The sequence below is a fragment of the Triticum aestivum genome, chromosome 3A (genome assembly GCF_018294505.1).
Source record: "Triticum aestivum cultivar Chinese Spring chromosome 3A, IWGSC CS RefSeq v2.1, whole genome shotgun sequence".
In the NCBI taxonomy this organism is placed as follows: Eukaryota; Viridiplantae; Streptophyta; class Magnoliopsida; order Poales; family Poaceae; genus Triticum; species Triticum aestivum.
Genome location: NC_057800.1, coordinates 189,924,731 through 189,940,562, shown reverse-complemented (window position 1 = coordinate 189,940,562; position 15,832 = coordinate 189,924,731). Strand labels below are relative to the sequence as shown.

General features: G+C 44.0%; 3 protein-coding genes and 1 pseudogene across 4 annotated transcripts in view; 2 read left to right on the top strand and 2 right to left on the bottom strand.

The window, feature by feature from the left end:
* Positions 1-4,109, top strand: part of LOC123060932 (OPA3-like protein) — a 5,485-nt gene extending 1,376 nt beyond the window's left edge. The window contains exons 2-4 of one of the 2 annotated variants that reach the window (XM_044483794.1): positions 1,867-2,001; positions 2,104-2,190; positions 3,605-4,109. In XM_044483794.1, the coding sequence (XP_044339729.1) occupies positions 1,867-2,001; positions 2,104-2,190; positions 3,605-3,766 (384 nt within the window). In that variant the 3' untranslated portion in view covers positions 3,767-4,109. Of the gene's footprint in view, positions 1-1,866; positions 2,002-2,103; positions 2,199-3,604 lie in introns of both variants that reach the window. The other variant, XM_044483795.1, reaches the window with a different exon arrangement.
* Positions 4,110-4,715: 606 nt separating this feature from the next.
* LOC123060929 (LOB domain-containing protein 7) lies at positions 4,716-5,863 on the top strand. The gene is made up of 2 exons (XM_044483793.1): positions 4,716-5,452; positions 5,558-5,863. The coding sequence occupies exons 1-2, from the start codon at positions 4,758-4,760 to the stop codon at positions 5,583-5,585; spliced, it is 723 nt and encodes a 240-aa protein (XP_044339728.1). The 5' UTR covers positions 4,716-4,757; the 3' UTR covers positions 5,586-5,863.
* A 331-nt stretch (positions 5,864-6,194) lies between these two features.
* Positions 6,195-8,476, bottom strand: LOC123060931 (D-aminoacyl-tRNA deacylase-like; annotated as a pseudogene).
* Positions 8,477-8,871: 395 nt separating this feature from the next.
* On the bottom strand, positions 8,872-15,069 carry LOC123060928 (C2 domain-containing protein At1g53590). Its single transcript, XM_044483792.1, has 12 exons — positions 14,774-15,069; positions 13,414-13,488; positions 13,126-13,266; positions 12,864-12,959; positions 12,636-12,767; positions 11,861-12,013; positions 11,716-11,757; positions 11,581-11,629; positions 10,977-11,072; positions 10,704-10,887; positions 10,170-10,290; positions 8,872-10,027 (listed from the first exon to the last, which is right to left on the bottom strand). The coding sequence occupies exons 1-12, from the start codon at positions 14,897-14,899 to the stop codon at positions 9,170-9,172; spliced, it is 2,073 nt and encodes a 690-aa protein (XP_044339727.1). The 5' UTR covers positions 14,900-15,069; the 3' UTR covers positions 8,872-9,169.
* Positions 15,070-15,832: the final 763 nt, after the last annotated feature.

Below are 15,832 nucleotides of genomic sequence, written 5' to 3'. Positions count from 1 at the left end.
ACTCAATAATACTTCTAATCGGAGGGATTCAAACACTAAAAATTTATTAAATTCGAACGGCATTGAAATACAAATTTCTTACGGGAAATGCCGATAAAGCGACATTTGCATATATAAATAAGTAGCAGGTGGGTTGGGGTGGGGGGGATTCATCGCTTTTTACATATATGTAGCAACTATACCTAGGGGGGAATGTCAATAAGTGGCATTTCCATAGAAACATAGACTAGATTAGTAGTGCATGACGGGCCAAGGACTAGGTGCGGTGGGTGCGGGACTTGTAGGGGACAAGAGCGGCCTCATAGACATTGCCACGATCCCTGGTAGCATGGTAGCGCAGAATCGGGCTAGAACGCATGCATCCCATGTCGTCTAGGTGCGATTGTTATGGTCGGGCGCGGCTTGGCCAGCGGAGGGATGATCCTAGAAGGCATGCTCCATCTCCACGGTCATTGCTCGTGCTGCCGCCACCACATTGTAGTCGGCAAAGATGGTGCGCTCCCTCTCTGCCACCAATGCCCGTCCTACCACGGTCTCCTCGAAGACTACTCTGGCACGGGCGGCGTGGCGGGCATCCCAAGCCTCCCAAGCAGTGAGGGAGCGTGCGAAATCGGCCGTGGCCAGGCATCAGCGTGGTGTCAGGAGGCTTTTGACGCTGCCGTGTTGCGGGACTCGTCGAGGACAGACTGGAGGAGGGGATCCTCTACTTTGGATTGTCCTTGGAGTCGGCGTCCTCCAGCGCGTACCAGTGATCCCACTACTACTCCTTGATGCCGTCGGTCTCCTGCGTGACCTTCTCGCCCAACTGCCTTGCTTCTTCCGCCGTGAGCTCGACCCAGTCTGACCTTGGTGAAGTAACACGGTATCCTCCAAGACTATGCCGGGACGGGCGGCGTCTTGGAATTAGGCGGCATGGCGGGCATCCCAAGCCTCCGTAGCAGTGAGGGAGCGGTGGGAAATCAGACGTGGCCGGTCGTCAAGCAGCCTTTGATGCAGTCATGTTGCGGGGCTCGTTAACGACGGACTGGAGGAGGGGATCCTCGACCTCGAGTCGTCCTCGGAGTCGGCATGTTCCAGCGTGTACCAACAGTCCCATTACTCCTCCTTGATGCAGTCGACCTCCTTGACCATTGCCTTGCCTCATGCGCTGTGGGCTCGACCCAGTCTGTTCTTGGGTGATGTGACATGGTGAGAACAAGAAGTGGAGTAGTCAGAGAAGGAAGGGGAGAATGTGGAGAGGGGAGTGAATAAGGAGAGGAGGTGCCGGCCTCTTAATAGCTGCAGGGCCTGGCGGGAATGGGTGGGGGCAGGTGGACACGTGGTGTCAGGCCATTAAATGGCTCATTTCCTGGTGATGTAAGTGGCCGGGGGATTGTACAGAGAAAAGAGAATGAGGCCGCGGGCGGATGACGAGAGAGGTGAAACTTCCCGCGCGGGCGGTTAGGTTTGGATCGCGCTCCAAAACATCCCCCTCCACATATGGAGGATATGATCTTTTTGCCAATCCAGATCCATAGGGCGACTCTGATAGAGTGGTTTTGTCTGGTATTTTCGTCATAGAAGCGGTTATTTCGCCGATCAGCTCCTTTTGGCGATTCTGCTAGAGTTGCTCTAAGGTCAGGTATTGTTTGAATCATTAGAAATTTAAGTGTGAACCTCAGTGGCAGATTTTCTTCCTCGGGGTTATGTGTTTTGGTAGCTGTGAACAACTAGCTATTCCTAGTTACTAGAACAAATGATCTGGAGCTAATTATACTCTAGGTTCTCATATCTATTATTGTGTGGTTGCCTGATGGGCAGGACCATTTCTTCTCTTTTTGTTGTCAAAACAAAGTGAACTGACAATCCCTGTAACAAATATTGCAGACAAACCATCGTATCACTACAAGGATACAAAGACGCATTTACGGGCATGCTACTAATGTGGCTATCAGACCTTTAGATGAGGAGAAGGCAGTACAAGCTGCTACAGATCTCATTGGAGAAGGCTTCATCTTTTCGGTATTTTCTCAACCATTGATTAACTTTATGTACCTTGCTGTAATACAAGCAATTGAAATTTGACCAAACAATAATAGCCTTATGGTATGTTTTTTATTGTAGGTTGCTGTCGCCGCTTTAATTTTCGAGGTGCAAAGAAGTGCTAGGTCAGAGGCTAGAAAGGAGGAAGCTCGTAAACAGGAACTTGAGGTTGCACTGTAATATTATTTCACTCTATTATATTATTTCTCTATATTGTCTTACTTTGAGATCTTTGCTTAGTTCTCTGGAATGAGGTAAATGGACTATGCTAACATGTCCATGCATGCCACATTCGCTATTCAATCCTATAACGGTTCTTGAGAAACACTGCACACCAGAAAATGGTATCTATAAGACCCTATTGTGTAGCCATCGGACAGACTCAGTGCTAGTAGCTCCCACACCAGGTGGGGTCTGGGGAAAGGATTATACGAGGCAAGCCATAGAAATAAAAGAAGTTATACTTAAATTCTTAAGATAAAGCTCTTTCCGTTGCACATTTTGTGTTAAGAAAGTTTATTAAATGCACAATTTGATACATTCAGAGATATTAGGAATTTAGGGTGTCTCTAGTGTCTTAAGAACACAGGATTTTAATGGGGATATTTTTGAACTAAATCTCAAGCAACCCCCCTCATCCAAACATCCTGATTTAGTGACTACCAGGAACTGATCATATGATCATTCCTATAATTTATTATATCAGGTGATAGTTCGTACATGCTATATATCACTATCAGGTCAAAATTGATACATGGAATGGACATGCGGATAATAATTTAATATGCTACTAGAAGATCTTATTCAACCATCTGGCCACCATCTTGAGTGCCTCTCTTCTGAAAACAAGTGGAGGCATGTAAATACCTGGGAGGCTAGGAATTAACCCGATAAGCATACTAAGGTACTAATGGCGACGACCACAGGCTTTTGTTTCCATTTCCAACTGCATTGGTCATAGTTGTAGAGAATGGTTAGGGCCTACAATTAATCTTGCAAATCATATTACCTTTATATGGTTGACAAATATATTTTTAATGGGTAGAATATACAAGTTGAAGCATGATGGGGTTGATAAGATAAGTGCAACTATCACATGTTATAGATTTTGCAACTAGTTGTTTAATTGGTATTTGCTAAAATATGGGGGGATAGGAAATTAAATTGCTGAAGCTGCGCAAAACCTGGGCAAATTCAGAATTATGCTGATTAAGAATGAGATTTTTGTAATTTTTATTTGTTTTGTATATTCTTTTAAATCTGATACAGTCAAATAGAATGTATGTATATTGAAATAATAATACCTCCGTCTCAAAATATAAGACGTTTTTGTAAGCTAGTAGTTTAGCCTACAAAAACGTTTTATATTTTGAGACGGAGGTAGTAACATTTTGGGTAATCGACAGTACATTAGTTTATTAAATTGATCCCTTGTGGCAAGTTAGTTGTGCACACAGGTTTCGATCAGAACACATGTGTTCAATTGCTTTCCTTCCCAGTTTATAATGTTTTTCACTCAACATAATTGTATACATAAGCTTTGATCAGACCATTTAGCTTAATGTTTTTCACTGATCAACAGGAACTGAGACAAAAGGAAGAGATTCTAGCTAAAGATTTAGAAGATCTCAAGGTGAAGCTGGCTGAACTTGAGCGCCTCGCCAAAGGCCGGGGCCTTTCTGGAATATTGAACTTCAAAGGTGTCAATGCAGCAGATAGCAGCAAGGAAGCAACACCTGCTTGATTTATCGATTCAACTTTCGTCAGGAGAAAGGGGAATGTTGTGTTGTGGAGTTTATGCACAAAGCACCTCGAAATTAGCTAATTGGTTTCTTCTGTCGCAGTTCTTTGATACTGTAGCCATGCCCATTCTTTGGGTGAATGGATCAAATTTTATGGTGGTTGATCCATTAGACATCCTGATGAAATAATAGTGTGATTGTGTGAGGAAAAAGCCCTGTTACTTCTGGGTAAGTGACCACCGAACAAGATATAAAGATGAATGTATTCTTACTTTGGGCCTTTTTTGGCTCGCTAACACATAAGTGAGAAGTGCGATTGTGCTGTGGGCTCCCAACAGATTATTATCCAAAATTTCTCCTCAACCATGTAGTATGTCGGTGATCCATTGTGAGAGACTGATAGCAAGTCAGAATGAAACGGTTTGTTTCACCTGATTCTATTTTTTGTTATTGAACACATATGCGAGCTGTGTATTTGTAAACGATTAATCATAATGTTGTGCTGTACAATTGAAGATGGCCTCTCCATTTTTCTGAAGAAGACATGTACAACTGATGTCATGTTCTTTTCTGATGATGCATTCTGGAAGGATTGCTGTTCAGGTACAAGATGTACACATCAGTGCTTTCTTATTTTCTTAGTTTAGTGGATCACACATGTCTCATCTTGCAGTGTTTCCTTGAATAAAAGTGCATTTTTGTATTGCATAGAAACTGAAGACACGTGGTGCATGAGTTACTCCATGCACGCGTCACGTGACATAATTGCCTGGTCTGAGAAATGAAACTACTACGTGTACTGATTATATGTGTACGATGTATCAGTAGAAGTTTCCATGGGCCTATCTATTTGTTCGGTGAAATCTTCCTGTGAGCAACCTACAAAACCGTAAACCCTACTTCCACCTTACCATCTTTGGGAGCGCATATATACGCGTACAATCGTACACACGCATCTCTCTCCTCTCTGCACTGTAGACAGCGCCGGGCGACATGACCGGCGGCGTGAACGGCAACGGCGGAGGAGGAGGCGGCAACGGCGGGGCGTGCGCGGTGTGCAAGCACCAGCGGCGCAAGTGCGAGCCCAACTGCGAGCTGGCCGCCTACTTCCCGGCCAACAGGATGAACGACTTCCGCGCGCTGCACCTCGTCTTCGGGGTGGCCAACCTCACCAAGCTCATCAAGGCCAACGCCACCGAGGCGGCGCGGCGGCGCGCCGCCGAGACGCTGACGTGGGAGGCGCGGTGGCGCGAGCGCGACCCCTCCGAGGGGTGCTACCGCGAGGTCTCCTGCCTCCGCCGCGAGAACGCTGTGCTGCGCGCCGAGAACGCCGCGCTCAGGCGCCGGGCCAACCAGTGCGCGTGCTGCGCCACCACGTTGCAGCAGCAGCAGCAGCAGCAGATACTGCTCGTCTCGGCTTACAACAACGGCGCCCGGCCCCCCGGCGGCGTGCTGCACGGCGCCAGCGCCGGGGTCGTGCCCGGCGGCTTCTACAGCGGCAATGCCGGCGCCGTCCGTGCCGCCAATGGCAACGGGGCGATGCCCGCGCGGCCTCACGTGTCAGCTCCGGCGCCGCAGACGACGATGGCCGGGTACGCGCAGGGGGATCGCCACCACGCCGCGTCCGGCGGAGCGAACGGCACCGGCGCAGCTGGTCAGGCGGAGCCCAGGGAGAAGAGCAGCGCGAGGTAAGTTGAGGACGCTTCTCATTAATTCTTCCGTTGAGGTGGAGGTTTGCATTGCATGGTGGATATATATGGGCTTCTTCTACGCGTCGTGTTTTGTAAATGCAGGTGTGACGCTCAGCGCACAGCTAGCTAGCAGTGGGCAGTGAGAGAAGATGAAGGCCCCAAACCCTAGGCTGACTACAGAAATTCAACTGTTTCCTATGAAATTCATGTCCTAAGTAGGAACAAGCCCTAAGTATTGGTTTTGGAATAAAAAGTAGGTTTACTTCATCTTTTTTTTTGTGTGTGTGTTTCTCTTCTGCTTGAGCAGGATATCTAAAGTTCAAAGTGTAAAAACTCAGCTTTGTATAACTGGTGATTCATTTAATTAGAAGCCAGAAGATGATACATGCATTTTAGAGATTATTTCAAGCTATGCTTGTTGATTTAAGCAGCTGGTCATCCTGCTGCAAATCTAGAACCTCAGTTGCATTCAGTATTACCCATTCAGGAAAAGCACATGAACTGGAGTAGTACGCCTCACAAGTCACAAATATAGGGATTAAAAACACAGGAACAGTTAGAGTAGCTTGGAGGGACAGAAGGAGAAGCGTTGCTTTGATGTATTGCTACTCGATGAAATCACTAAGATCATCTAAACTCGTGAGTACAGGCCCTGGTGGAACTCATAAAGATTTCTCGCTAAGTGTGACCGAGGGAAGACTAATGATTACACAAATTCTATGTTGCCACAAACTGGAGATGACTCACAATAGAAAAGCGCTCAGACCGGTTGGATCAAACTCAGAGTGCATGACAAGGGTCATGGTTCATTCAAATCAACAATGACACAAATAAATGTGTCCGGTATTTTCTCAAGTAGTATCAAATATCAGCATGCGGATGGTGATGCATGTTATATTCGATATTTCTAATAGGAACAAAATATTAGGATTCCTTGTGCTACAACCTCAAAAAGAAACTGAAAATTCTACGCTGAAGCCATATAACTCAGATGTTCACCAAAACCAAGCGGGATACTGCGGGAACAGCCATACGGATTTAACGAGTCTCATCGGGTACTGCTGCTTCACCCTCTCTTACCAAACCAGCATCACCATTGCTAATCAAGAGGAACCAAGATAAATATATCAGTCAATTCGTATGAGCATGACATTATAACCAGCAAGATTGCAACAAAACATCACAGTAGGTTTAAGATAGGAGACCTCACCTTGACTGACCAGAGCCCTGCAGTGAGGGTGAGTCAACTTGCATTGTTACAGGGCCATCATTTACCAATGAAACCTGCAAAAGTTCCCAATTGACATGCATTCTGGAAAATGTAATGTAAGACAAGTCAGTTATAGCATCTGTTACTGGGGGGCACCTTCATCATTGCTCCAAAAATGCCATCTGCCAAGAAGAGATGAAGTAGGGACAATTGTTAGGAATAGGTTCAATGCGACATTGACGTCTAGCAGGGATCCTTCAAATGTACAGGAACAGATAGCAAAAAACAGAAATAGCAGCTCAATACTGTATTATGTGAAAATCATATAATTCATAAACTGACATACTCATGGCAAGGCATCAGGGGAGTACAAATCTGAACAAGCAGAATTGAGTTTTTGCTTTATAATGAAACAATCGGACAGTCCGTGCAGGAACAATGAGAAATATGAGAAAGCATCCATACATCGGTTACCATGAGAAAACCTCAATACGAATACAGGTGAACTTATGTAAAGAAGATCGATTTGATAATGAAGCACCCAAGATGGCCAACTTCAATAATGTATTATGCAATATTAGAAGCATCAACATATTACCTTTAACTGAATCAGTTTTGTACGACTTTTGAAACTTCTCAACCAAAGAAGCGTAGAAAGGTTTTGCTTTCGCAGGTGGCATAGCCACATGGAAATCTGGCTTGTTACCCTTCAGGATTCCATATAAGGTAAATTGACTCACTGAATAGGATAACATCTTAGAAAAAGAATAATTGACAACATCAATTGTTAAAGGTTACGCCATTACAGAATCGGAAGTAGAGATGGCAAGTTGCATTGTATTACCTAACAGGACTTCAAAGTTCTGCTGCATAACCTGAAGAAAGTGAAACGTAAAATAAAGTTCAGGAGGTAATCAACATGCTGAATGCTCTCCTATGCATAATTGCTTATAGATGACTCTGAGGCTTACGCTCTGATCCCATGCTTTTCCAGTCTTCTCATTAGTAAACAGCCTCGTATTCAGGACCTTCCGACAGCTACGGAAATAGAGTGTTAGCATAAATCGGACACCATCACAGTGAGATATATTTACTGGACATTTCAGTATAAACAAATTTTCTGTTGTCAGAAAATTAACGGTGACAAGTGAGTCATTGGTGCATGAATTGCACATAAGTTAAGCAAAACTTTCCAAATTACAGAGTGTCACAACAGAATCCTTCAAGCACCAGAATACAGCACCACGTCTAGTTACTAGCACTATTTATTGATACGCTAACGATTGTCGTCTTAATCACTCAATCCACCAAAAGGAGTGATCAATTACACATCATTCACCCAGATTCCGGTGGAAAACCTCCCTGCGAGAGGGGGCGGGTGCCGAGGATTAGGAGGGAGAGAGGTCAGAGGTGGGTTCATTACATATACTCGGCGTCGGAGCTGGTGTCAGCCTCATGAACGCCGACGAGGACGAGGAGGCCCGGGCCGATCGCCGACACCACTTGCCCTTCCACCTGCGACCCCCGCAAAGACCAATCAGCGCCCATCTCTCCCAATGATTCCGTGCAGGATACAGCGGATGTGGCGAACTGAAGGGGAAGCGATCACCTCGACGCTGGCCGAGAGGACGCGCTGCACCACGGCCCTCATCTCCTTCCTTCTGGCCTCCGCCGCGGCGAGGCTCCGAGCTTCCTGCGAGTGGGCGGGTCGCCGGAGACGGCAGTCGGCGACTGGTGGGCGGGTGGGCGGAGTGAGCAGCGGAAGCAGCGGAGGCCTCAGCGAGGGTCGACGGGCCGGTAAAAATGCCCATGATTTATTGGGTCTAACAGGCCGGACTTTGTCAGGAGGACTGGGCTTTGCCAGGATTTGCACTCTTGACATTTTTTTCCTGTTAGAGCTTGACTTTTTTTGCCACTTATTAGAGCTTGACTTAAAATATATTGAATTGTATTGTTTACTTTTTCAAAAAGAGGCGCTTTATTACTTAAAAGATTTAAGCATTACACCCGGGCTCTGCATAACTAAGATGCACACAGCCAAATAGGACCCTCTCACACAAAATAAAAATAAAAAGGCGAATTATAACAAAACATGTAGAGTCCATATAACGCCTAAAAACGGAGGAGGACCAATCCTTAGATCATGCTGCCACCCATGTTGTATTGTTTACTAGTGTTTTGACAACATGTAAAAGACACAGTATCATCACCAAATTTATCTCACTGTCATGAAATTTACATGGGAAACAGCACTAATTCCATTAACATACATGAGTCTGGGTATATATACGTACAGATGGTTTGGTAATCTTACATCTTTACACCTGATTTGTCCAAGAAATCCATCTTACAACATGCTCACTCACCTAGCTACGAGTGCAGAGGCGCACAGCACACTGCTGTCGTCACATTCTACAACCACCTCTAAATTCCTTATTCTTCACCCATATGAACAACAAGCACAGAGAAAATCTTTACCAATTGCTGATCTTGCATCTATTGATTTATGAAGTCCGAGTAGTATTTTCTGCTTCCACGGCAACATCCTGCACATTGCCATCTTCCGTTGCCGGATGGACATCCATCGGCTTACCCTCGATTGTAACAGGCCCTTCATTCACCACCACCTCACGTCCATAAGCATCGGCCTGCCCCGGGACATCCGACGTTTTGTCGTCCTGTCTCTTCATGGAGATCTTCCTGCTCAGTGTGCTTGTCAGTGATCTACCCGGCTCCCCTGCGTTCTTCTCCACCACCTTCGCCATGTCTTCTGTCAAGCTTCCCGCGTCTCCTCCTTTGCTTGCATCGTCGCTGACGACAATCTTTATCGATGTCCGCTTCTCGCCAAGCTCCTTCAGGTTGGGACGTGGGGTTCGGGGGAGCCTTGGATCAAGATCCGGCGAACCTTGACGCGGGGTCCGTGGGAGGTTCGGATCAAGCTCTGGTGCACTCTGAGGACCAGGACTTGTGGGGATGATAGGATCAAGATCGCGAGACTTCTTCGAGTTCCTCCGGAAAAATGAGCCCATATTGAACATACCGCCATGACCACTCTTTGGGGTAGGAGCAGGAGGGGCTTCCTTTGATATGTCAACCTCTTGGAGGATCTCCGTGTCTGGATTGCGCGCCCGCCCTTTCCGGGATTCCCATGTCTGGGGAACACCAGTTCCAGGGCGATGTACATATACACCTCCAGGTTGTTCTTGTCCATCAAAGTCAATGTGCTCAACTTCATCCATTATGACTTTCCTTTCTTCAAGCAGCTTAGCAGCATCCGACTTGCTATCAGCAGAGGTGGGCAGTGGCAGTTTCACATCAGTTTTCGCCGGTGATTCTTCCAAACTCGTTGTTGCCTCCGTCTCCTTCAAAAACATTTGGGATAGAGTTATTCTACAATAATCTAGTGTTACCATTCATTGAGGTGCTACCTTGCTACCATCGTCAGATGACCACCAAAAAGGTCTTAAAAACTATAGCCTAAAAGTTAAGAATGTTATCACCAACCTCTGATACATCTTCAATCGTTATAGCCAGGTGGATCCTTCCTTTCTTGACATTCTTCAGCGATATCCATTTGTCATGTCTTTGTCCACCTCTCAGTTCATTTACGTCTACCGTACATTCTCTGTAAACAAATTGGAATTCATCATGTATTTATTTTTCTTTCAGTAAAGGACCAAATACATCTGTTCAGTAAGAAACAGCAAACAAGGGCCAATTTTCAAGCCGAGATAAAACAAATGCCAGAAGTCATCTTTTAGGGACCACAGCAGAATCACAACACTGCTCATCGCAAATATTTTTTTCGAGAAAACGCAAGAAGCTTTGCATATCGATGCATTGATAGAAGAAAAGGTTATGTACATGTTCATTGCAAATATAGTTCTACAGAAAATTAAGGATCAAGTGTCCAAAGATTGGCATTTACAGATTTGCTAATTGCTCCATGTCTCAAATACAAGACAATACATATGTTATCCTATGGATCTCCTGGTTAGAGTTTCATATAGCAAGATGAGTTCAGAAAAAAGAACATACCCAAGCGAGTCATCAAACATGTGGTCCTTATCACGAACTTCCATAACAAGTTCATTTGATGCTTCCCACGACGTGATGGGTATCTTGAATTCCTCAAACCACTTAGGAGATAATGTTTTCCTCTGTATTTGAGTTTGGAATTTAAAAGGACCAATACGACCTCTGACATAAGGGTCCGACAGCCCTATAAAATAGAACATGAAATGTTTGAAACAAATGATGAGTAATGCAAACATTTCGACAAAGGCAGCCACAGCCGCAGGTGATTCTCACCGTTTATATCAGCTGGTTTCATGTCAAGCCCTTCCAAAATCTCAAGTTTCACATATGCAACAGGAGGTCTCTCCTCAATGTTGAACCAGTTATTTTCTGCAGAATATTAGATATTAATGGAAAGCAAGTAGATAACACAGCAGAAAAGGGTTAGAAGATTTATCATCACAAAAAGTATTAGAATGAGAAGTATCATTCTTCCAAAAATTAGGACAAAGTACAGATGTTATTTAACTTTAAGCACAATCACATTAGTTTTACTTGTGCCAGCACACTCAACTAAATAAAACGAGTGAAAAAATGTTGGTTCATATTGACCCTACACCATAGGGCGGGCCTGGCGCAGTGGTAGAGTCTCTCCACTTGTGGTCTGGAGGTCCTGGGTTAGAACCAACCTCCTTGCAGAAACTCCCATCCCCAGACCCCACCTTGTGTGGGAGCTTTCAGCACTGGGTTCGCCCTTTATTGACTCTACACCCTATCTGAACTGCTTGATACTACTAGTATTTAGTGAAGTGATATTTCTGAAACTGTAATATTTAGACCAGCAGGAAGAAAGGATAATTTCTGAAACACAAGCATGAAACGGAAGGTTACTTCTTACCAGAAGGAGTAGATGAGAACTTTTCCATGTTGATGACAAGCATATTGGGCTGGAAAAGGAAAAGATGCATCAACAGTTAAAATATCATAATTAAAAGTAAGATCGGTATTTCTGAATGGGGCAGAGTGATCTAACCTCAACTAATGTCTGCCCAAATGCAGTATCCATCAACTTATCCTGGACAAAGAAATACGGGAGACCAAGTGATCACTAAGAAACATATTCAACAATGTTACCAAAAGTTCTAGAAAAAGGAAAAGTATGACATGTGGGCGGTTACCAGCCATCCTGAAATTCCAGGAAACTCAGTGACATCAAGTCCGTGACCAACGAGTGGTTTTACCGTCATTTGAAAATAAGGAGGCTCCACAAAGCATAGTCTTAAGCGGCCAAGAAATGGCCAACTCCGAACAAACTTCACACCAAGTAAAACCTGCAGTGAACATATTTTTGTCCTGAGAACAAGGAAAGGACAAGGGGAACAAACTGATTGGTGTCTCTAATGAATGATAATTTACTGCAATTCCGATTGAAACCTTTTCTTCTCTTCTGTTTACTCCAGAAGGATTTTGCATATCTTTTACAACTACATCAGTACACTTTTAACAGTTGAGGATCTCTTCTTGTTTTCCCTTTTTTTAAGAAGATACATGTAGGCCACTGCTGGTTCCAAAGTTGTCGTTGGCTTCGTTAGGATTATATCAGTACTAGCAATCTACCTACAGATGCAAGAATAATATTTGTTTCCATTCACTCTACAGGGCAGCCACTGAGCAAACTAGCCTCCACCATGGTGAGAAATGGCCATTCCATTCCTCCACTGAGCAAAGTAAATCTATGTGTAGTGTCTATTTGGAGTAAGGATAAACAGGCAGCCTTAACCAATTTTGAGCAAGAGGTATAATAAAAAAATGTGTTATTTTTAAGGAGCAAAAGAACTCTGCTATACATGTGTATTTGCTTGTCTTGTACATTTTCTCCATATAATATCCGGAGAACCAAGTTGCCAATCGCTTGATTAGTGATAGAATGATGGTGCTAACTAGGAGACTTGCCTTTCCTTCGACATGCATCCTAGTCAAATGCATGTTTGCGGTCATTCCAAGTCCCACACTCTTATGCAGCTGCATGGCAAGCACAACACTCATATCTTCAGCAGATAGGAAGTTCATCCCTAGCTCCAAAACCTGGGTCAATCAATTGGATGGCATACAGAAACATTACAAATGTACATCCCACGGAAGGGAAAGGGAAGAATCAGATCAAAAGAAAGTAATGCCCACCAAATGATCATCATCTGATGTCTCAGGCAGAACTCTCATCGAGGTAAATATTGGTGAATCCCTACCCATGTAAAGCTCCTGGACACTTGCTTTACTCTGCACAAAAACTACACGAATTGAGGCATACTCACTTAAGGTGACTTCAAAAAACAAGGTTGAACTAGCATTTTTAAGTTAAAAGTCATGCAATAGAACATCATCATGAATGTAAGACATTAGTGGAAATGAAGTAGATAAAATAGCAGGAAGATATAAAACATACAACTGTCCAAGGTTTGAATTTATCCAAGAACCACGGTATGATGGGCCGTAAAAGTTGTGAAACAATCTTCTCCATACAGATAGGCCACATCTTTTTCACTGCATGATTTAACCAACGTACTGATTCTCCATCAGAAAGCAGCTGATAGAGAAAACAAAATGAGTTTAGTGTGACCACAGATCACAACAAAGTTAAAAGCAAGAATGGGTACACTAGCCTAGTCAACCAAGTTCATCCTTGTAATAACTGACACAAACATTGATTTTGGATTGCAGAAAAGGTGCATACTCTTTGTTGGTAGGCAGATTTCATTTCCGCATGTTGTATTCGCTTCCGTAGTCTCATTGCGCAGCGGGCATTTACCTACAATAAAAACAAGCATAGTTTAAATTTTAGTTCTGGAACCAAACAGCCATGATAAATTTATACGTATTTAGTTCAGATTTTCTGGTATCTAGCCATATTCATGCAAACATCTAAGCCATTATCTGGAAGGTTAAAATTTGTGCATCTGAAGCTAGAACTTAGTAACAAAAGTCATATAAAAGAAAAAACATTTCAAATGGAAACAGGGGGTAAAATAAGGAAAGAAATTTAGTGCAGTAAGGACAGCTCAAAGCAACTACTGATTGGCATTGATTGGCAATACCAGGGAAATATTTAAGAAAGTGACAAGGCGGCGTCTATCTCAAATACATTACTACATGCTTTAATTATTATAAAAGTGAGGTTAGTCCAGAGAAACCATTGGAAATTCATTGATCCTGCTGAATGCTTATGAAATTATATTGTGATTTACCAATCCTTAAAAGTTGGTGCGTTGCTGAGCTGCATAGAAATCCTAGGGAGCAGGGACACTGGCTCACCATATCAAATTGTTGTAGCCACAAAACATGGATAGATGATAAATTTTGCTGGAACAAGTAATATTTTTCAAACTAAGGCATAACTTTCGTGAATTACGAATTTATATGCTCATATTTCATTTAAGGCAACAAAATTTCCACTGTATCATGTAACATGTTTAATAACTTTTTCCCCAGAAATCTAAAAGAAAGTATTCAACAAACTAAAAGTCAAATTCACATTTTCCCTGGAAGCATAGAACCATCAGGTTACAATTTATTAAAAAAACATCATATATTGCAGAAGCTGGGCTACAGCACGTCAACGCGGCCTCCCCTATAAATGCCCAAGAAAACGCATAAGAGTGTGTCTGTCGCCTGTTCCAAGTAATACACAAATGGAGAAATCATCGGTACTATGCCCAGCTATAGTATCCTGCAAACTCAATTTCACAAAGCATCAGAAACATCATTGCCAGACAAAATAGGATTCCAATAAAGAAAACCAAGTCAAACGGAGCGGCTATAACCCGCAAGCACGGCCAGAATCATGCACTTTGTGCCTTATAAAGCTCTGTAACCACCAGATGTCAAAAAAAAAGCTCTGTAACCACCAGCTACGTCACCAGAGACGAGTCCAAGGCACCCGATAAGTGGGGAAAGAGCAGGAATCTGGGAGCCAAAGCGACGGTGCGGTATAAACCCGGATGCAGCAGGCGAGCATGAAGTTCTAGGAACGAAGCCGTATCCCGGGAGGGACGAGGCGGCGGGGCGGAGAGAAGTAGCAGCGGTAGCATACTTGCCATGTATAGGTAGAGGAAGGCGATGAGGAAGACGACGGAGTGGCAGAAGCCGAAGGAGGCGGCGGCCCACAGCGCGAGCAGCACGAGGCCGATGTGGTGCACTATGGAGAGGTCGCCGGCGTCCATCGCTGCTCCGCTGCGCCGCGCCGGCCGGCGATCTTGTTTGCTGCCGCGAAAAGGAGTTGCAAGTGGCGGGTTTGTGAATCTGGGAGGAACGGACGAGGCGAGGCGAGGCGAGCGGGTGCGTGTCCCGGGAAAGGGATTTCTGAAAATGACGGGGTGGCGAGTGAGAGATTATTGCCATCCATGACTGACCCGAGCCGACACGTAAGGAAGTGGCAAGTGGCGTGGTGGTACACGCGCATCGTGCTCCGGTCCGGTTCGGGTATATCGGCCGTCGTCACTCCATGGTCATAGGTGCTAGAAAAAGAAATTGTTCGTCGTGCTTATTTTTGTAATTTTCTCATATCAAAACATAACCACTCGTCATATGTAAATAACTGGTTGTTCTTCTATATTGTACAGTGCTCCCTTCCATCCAAAATAAGGGTCGTGATTTTATTATACAATAGTGATGACATAAATGATAGTTGACTTAATATGGCTTTCTAATAAATGAAAATTCCGTTCCTTGCAAAAAAAAATGAAAAATCTATGCATTTTTTAAGTAAACAGGTCGTCTCATTAAATGGAACCAAGTTCGAACATGAAGCGTATAGCTTTTCTTGGAAACATTCAAGCGCGTCGAAGGCGGAGAACAGTTTCATGCGTACCTCAGTACTAAATTGTTCACTTAAGTCACTGCACTTGTTCTTCTCAAATGCTGACTTCATGAAAGTACTTTGTGCCATTTTAGACCCATTTGGATCAAAGGGGGCACATATAATTTGTATGGGTTCATGTAGTAAGCCTCTTTCGGTCGTTAGGGAAGAAATATTATAGGAATAGGCAACTTGTAGAAAATGAGATGTCGTGCATCTCAGATCCTATGAATACGAATAAAAAACAGATGTCATTTGGTTCATAGCATAGAATTTTTTTTCATTGAGTCTAGGTTAG

Bases quoted from the DNA above. Each gene is read 5' to 3' on its own strand.
- LOC123060929 (XM_044483793.1), top strand. From the start codon at position 4,758: ATGACCGGCGGCGTGAACGGCAACGGCGGAGGAGGAGGCGGCAACGGC. The intron at 5,453-5,557 runs GTAAGTTGAGGA...TTGTAAATGCAG, and splicing joins AGGGAGAAGAGCAGCGCGAG to GTGTGACGCTCAGCGCACAG.
- LOC123060928 (XM_044483792.1), bottom strand. From the start codon at position 14,899: ATGGACGCCGGCGACCTCTCCATAGTGCACCACATCGGCCTCGTGCTG. The intron at 12,960-13,125 runs GTATGTTTTATA...GTTTTTGTGCAG, and splicing joins AATTCAAACCTTGGACAGTT to AGTAAAGCAAGTGTCCAGGA. The intron at 10,028-10,169 runs GTTGGTGATAAC...ATGTTTTTGAAG, and splicing joins CGATTGAAGATGTATCAGAG to GAGACGGAGGCAACAACGAG.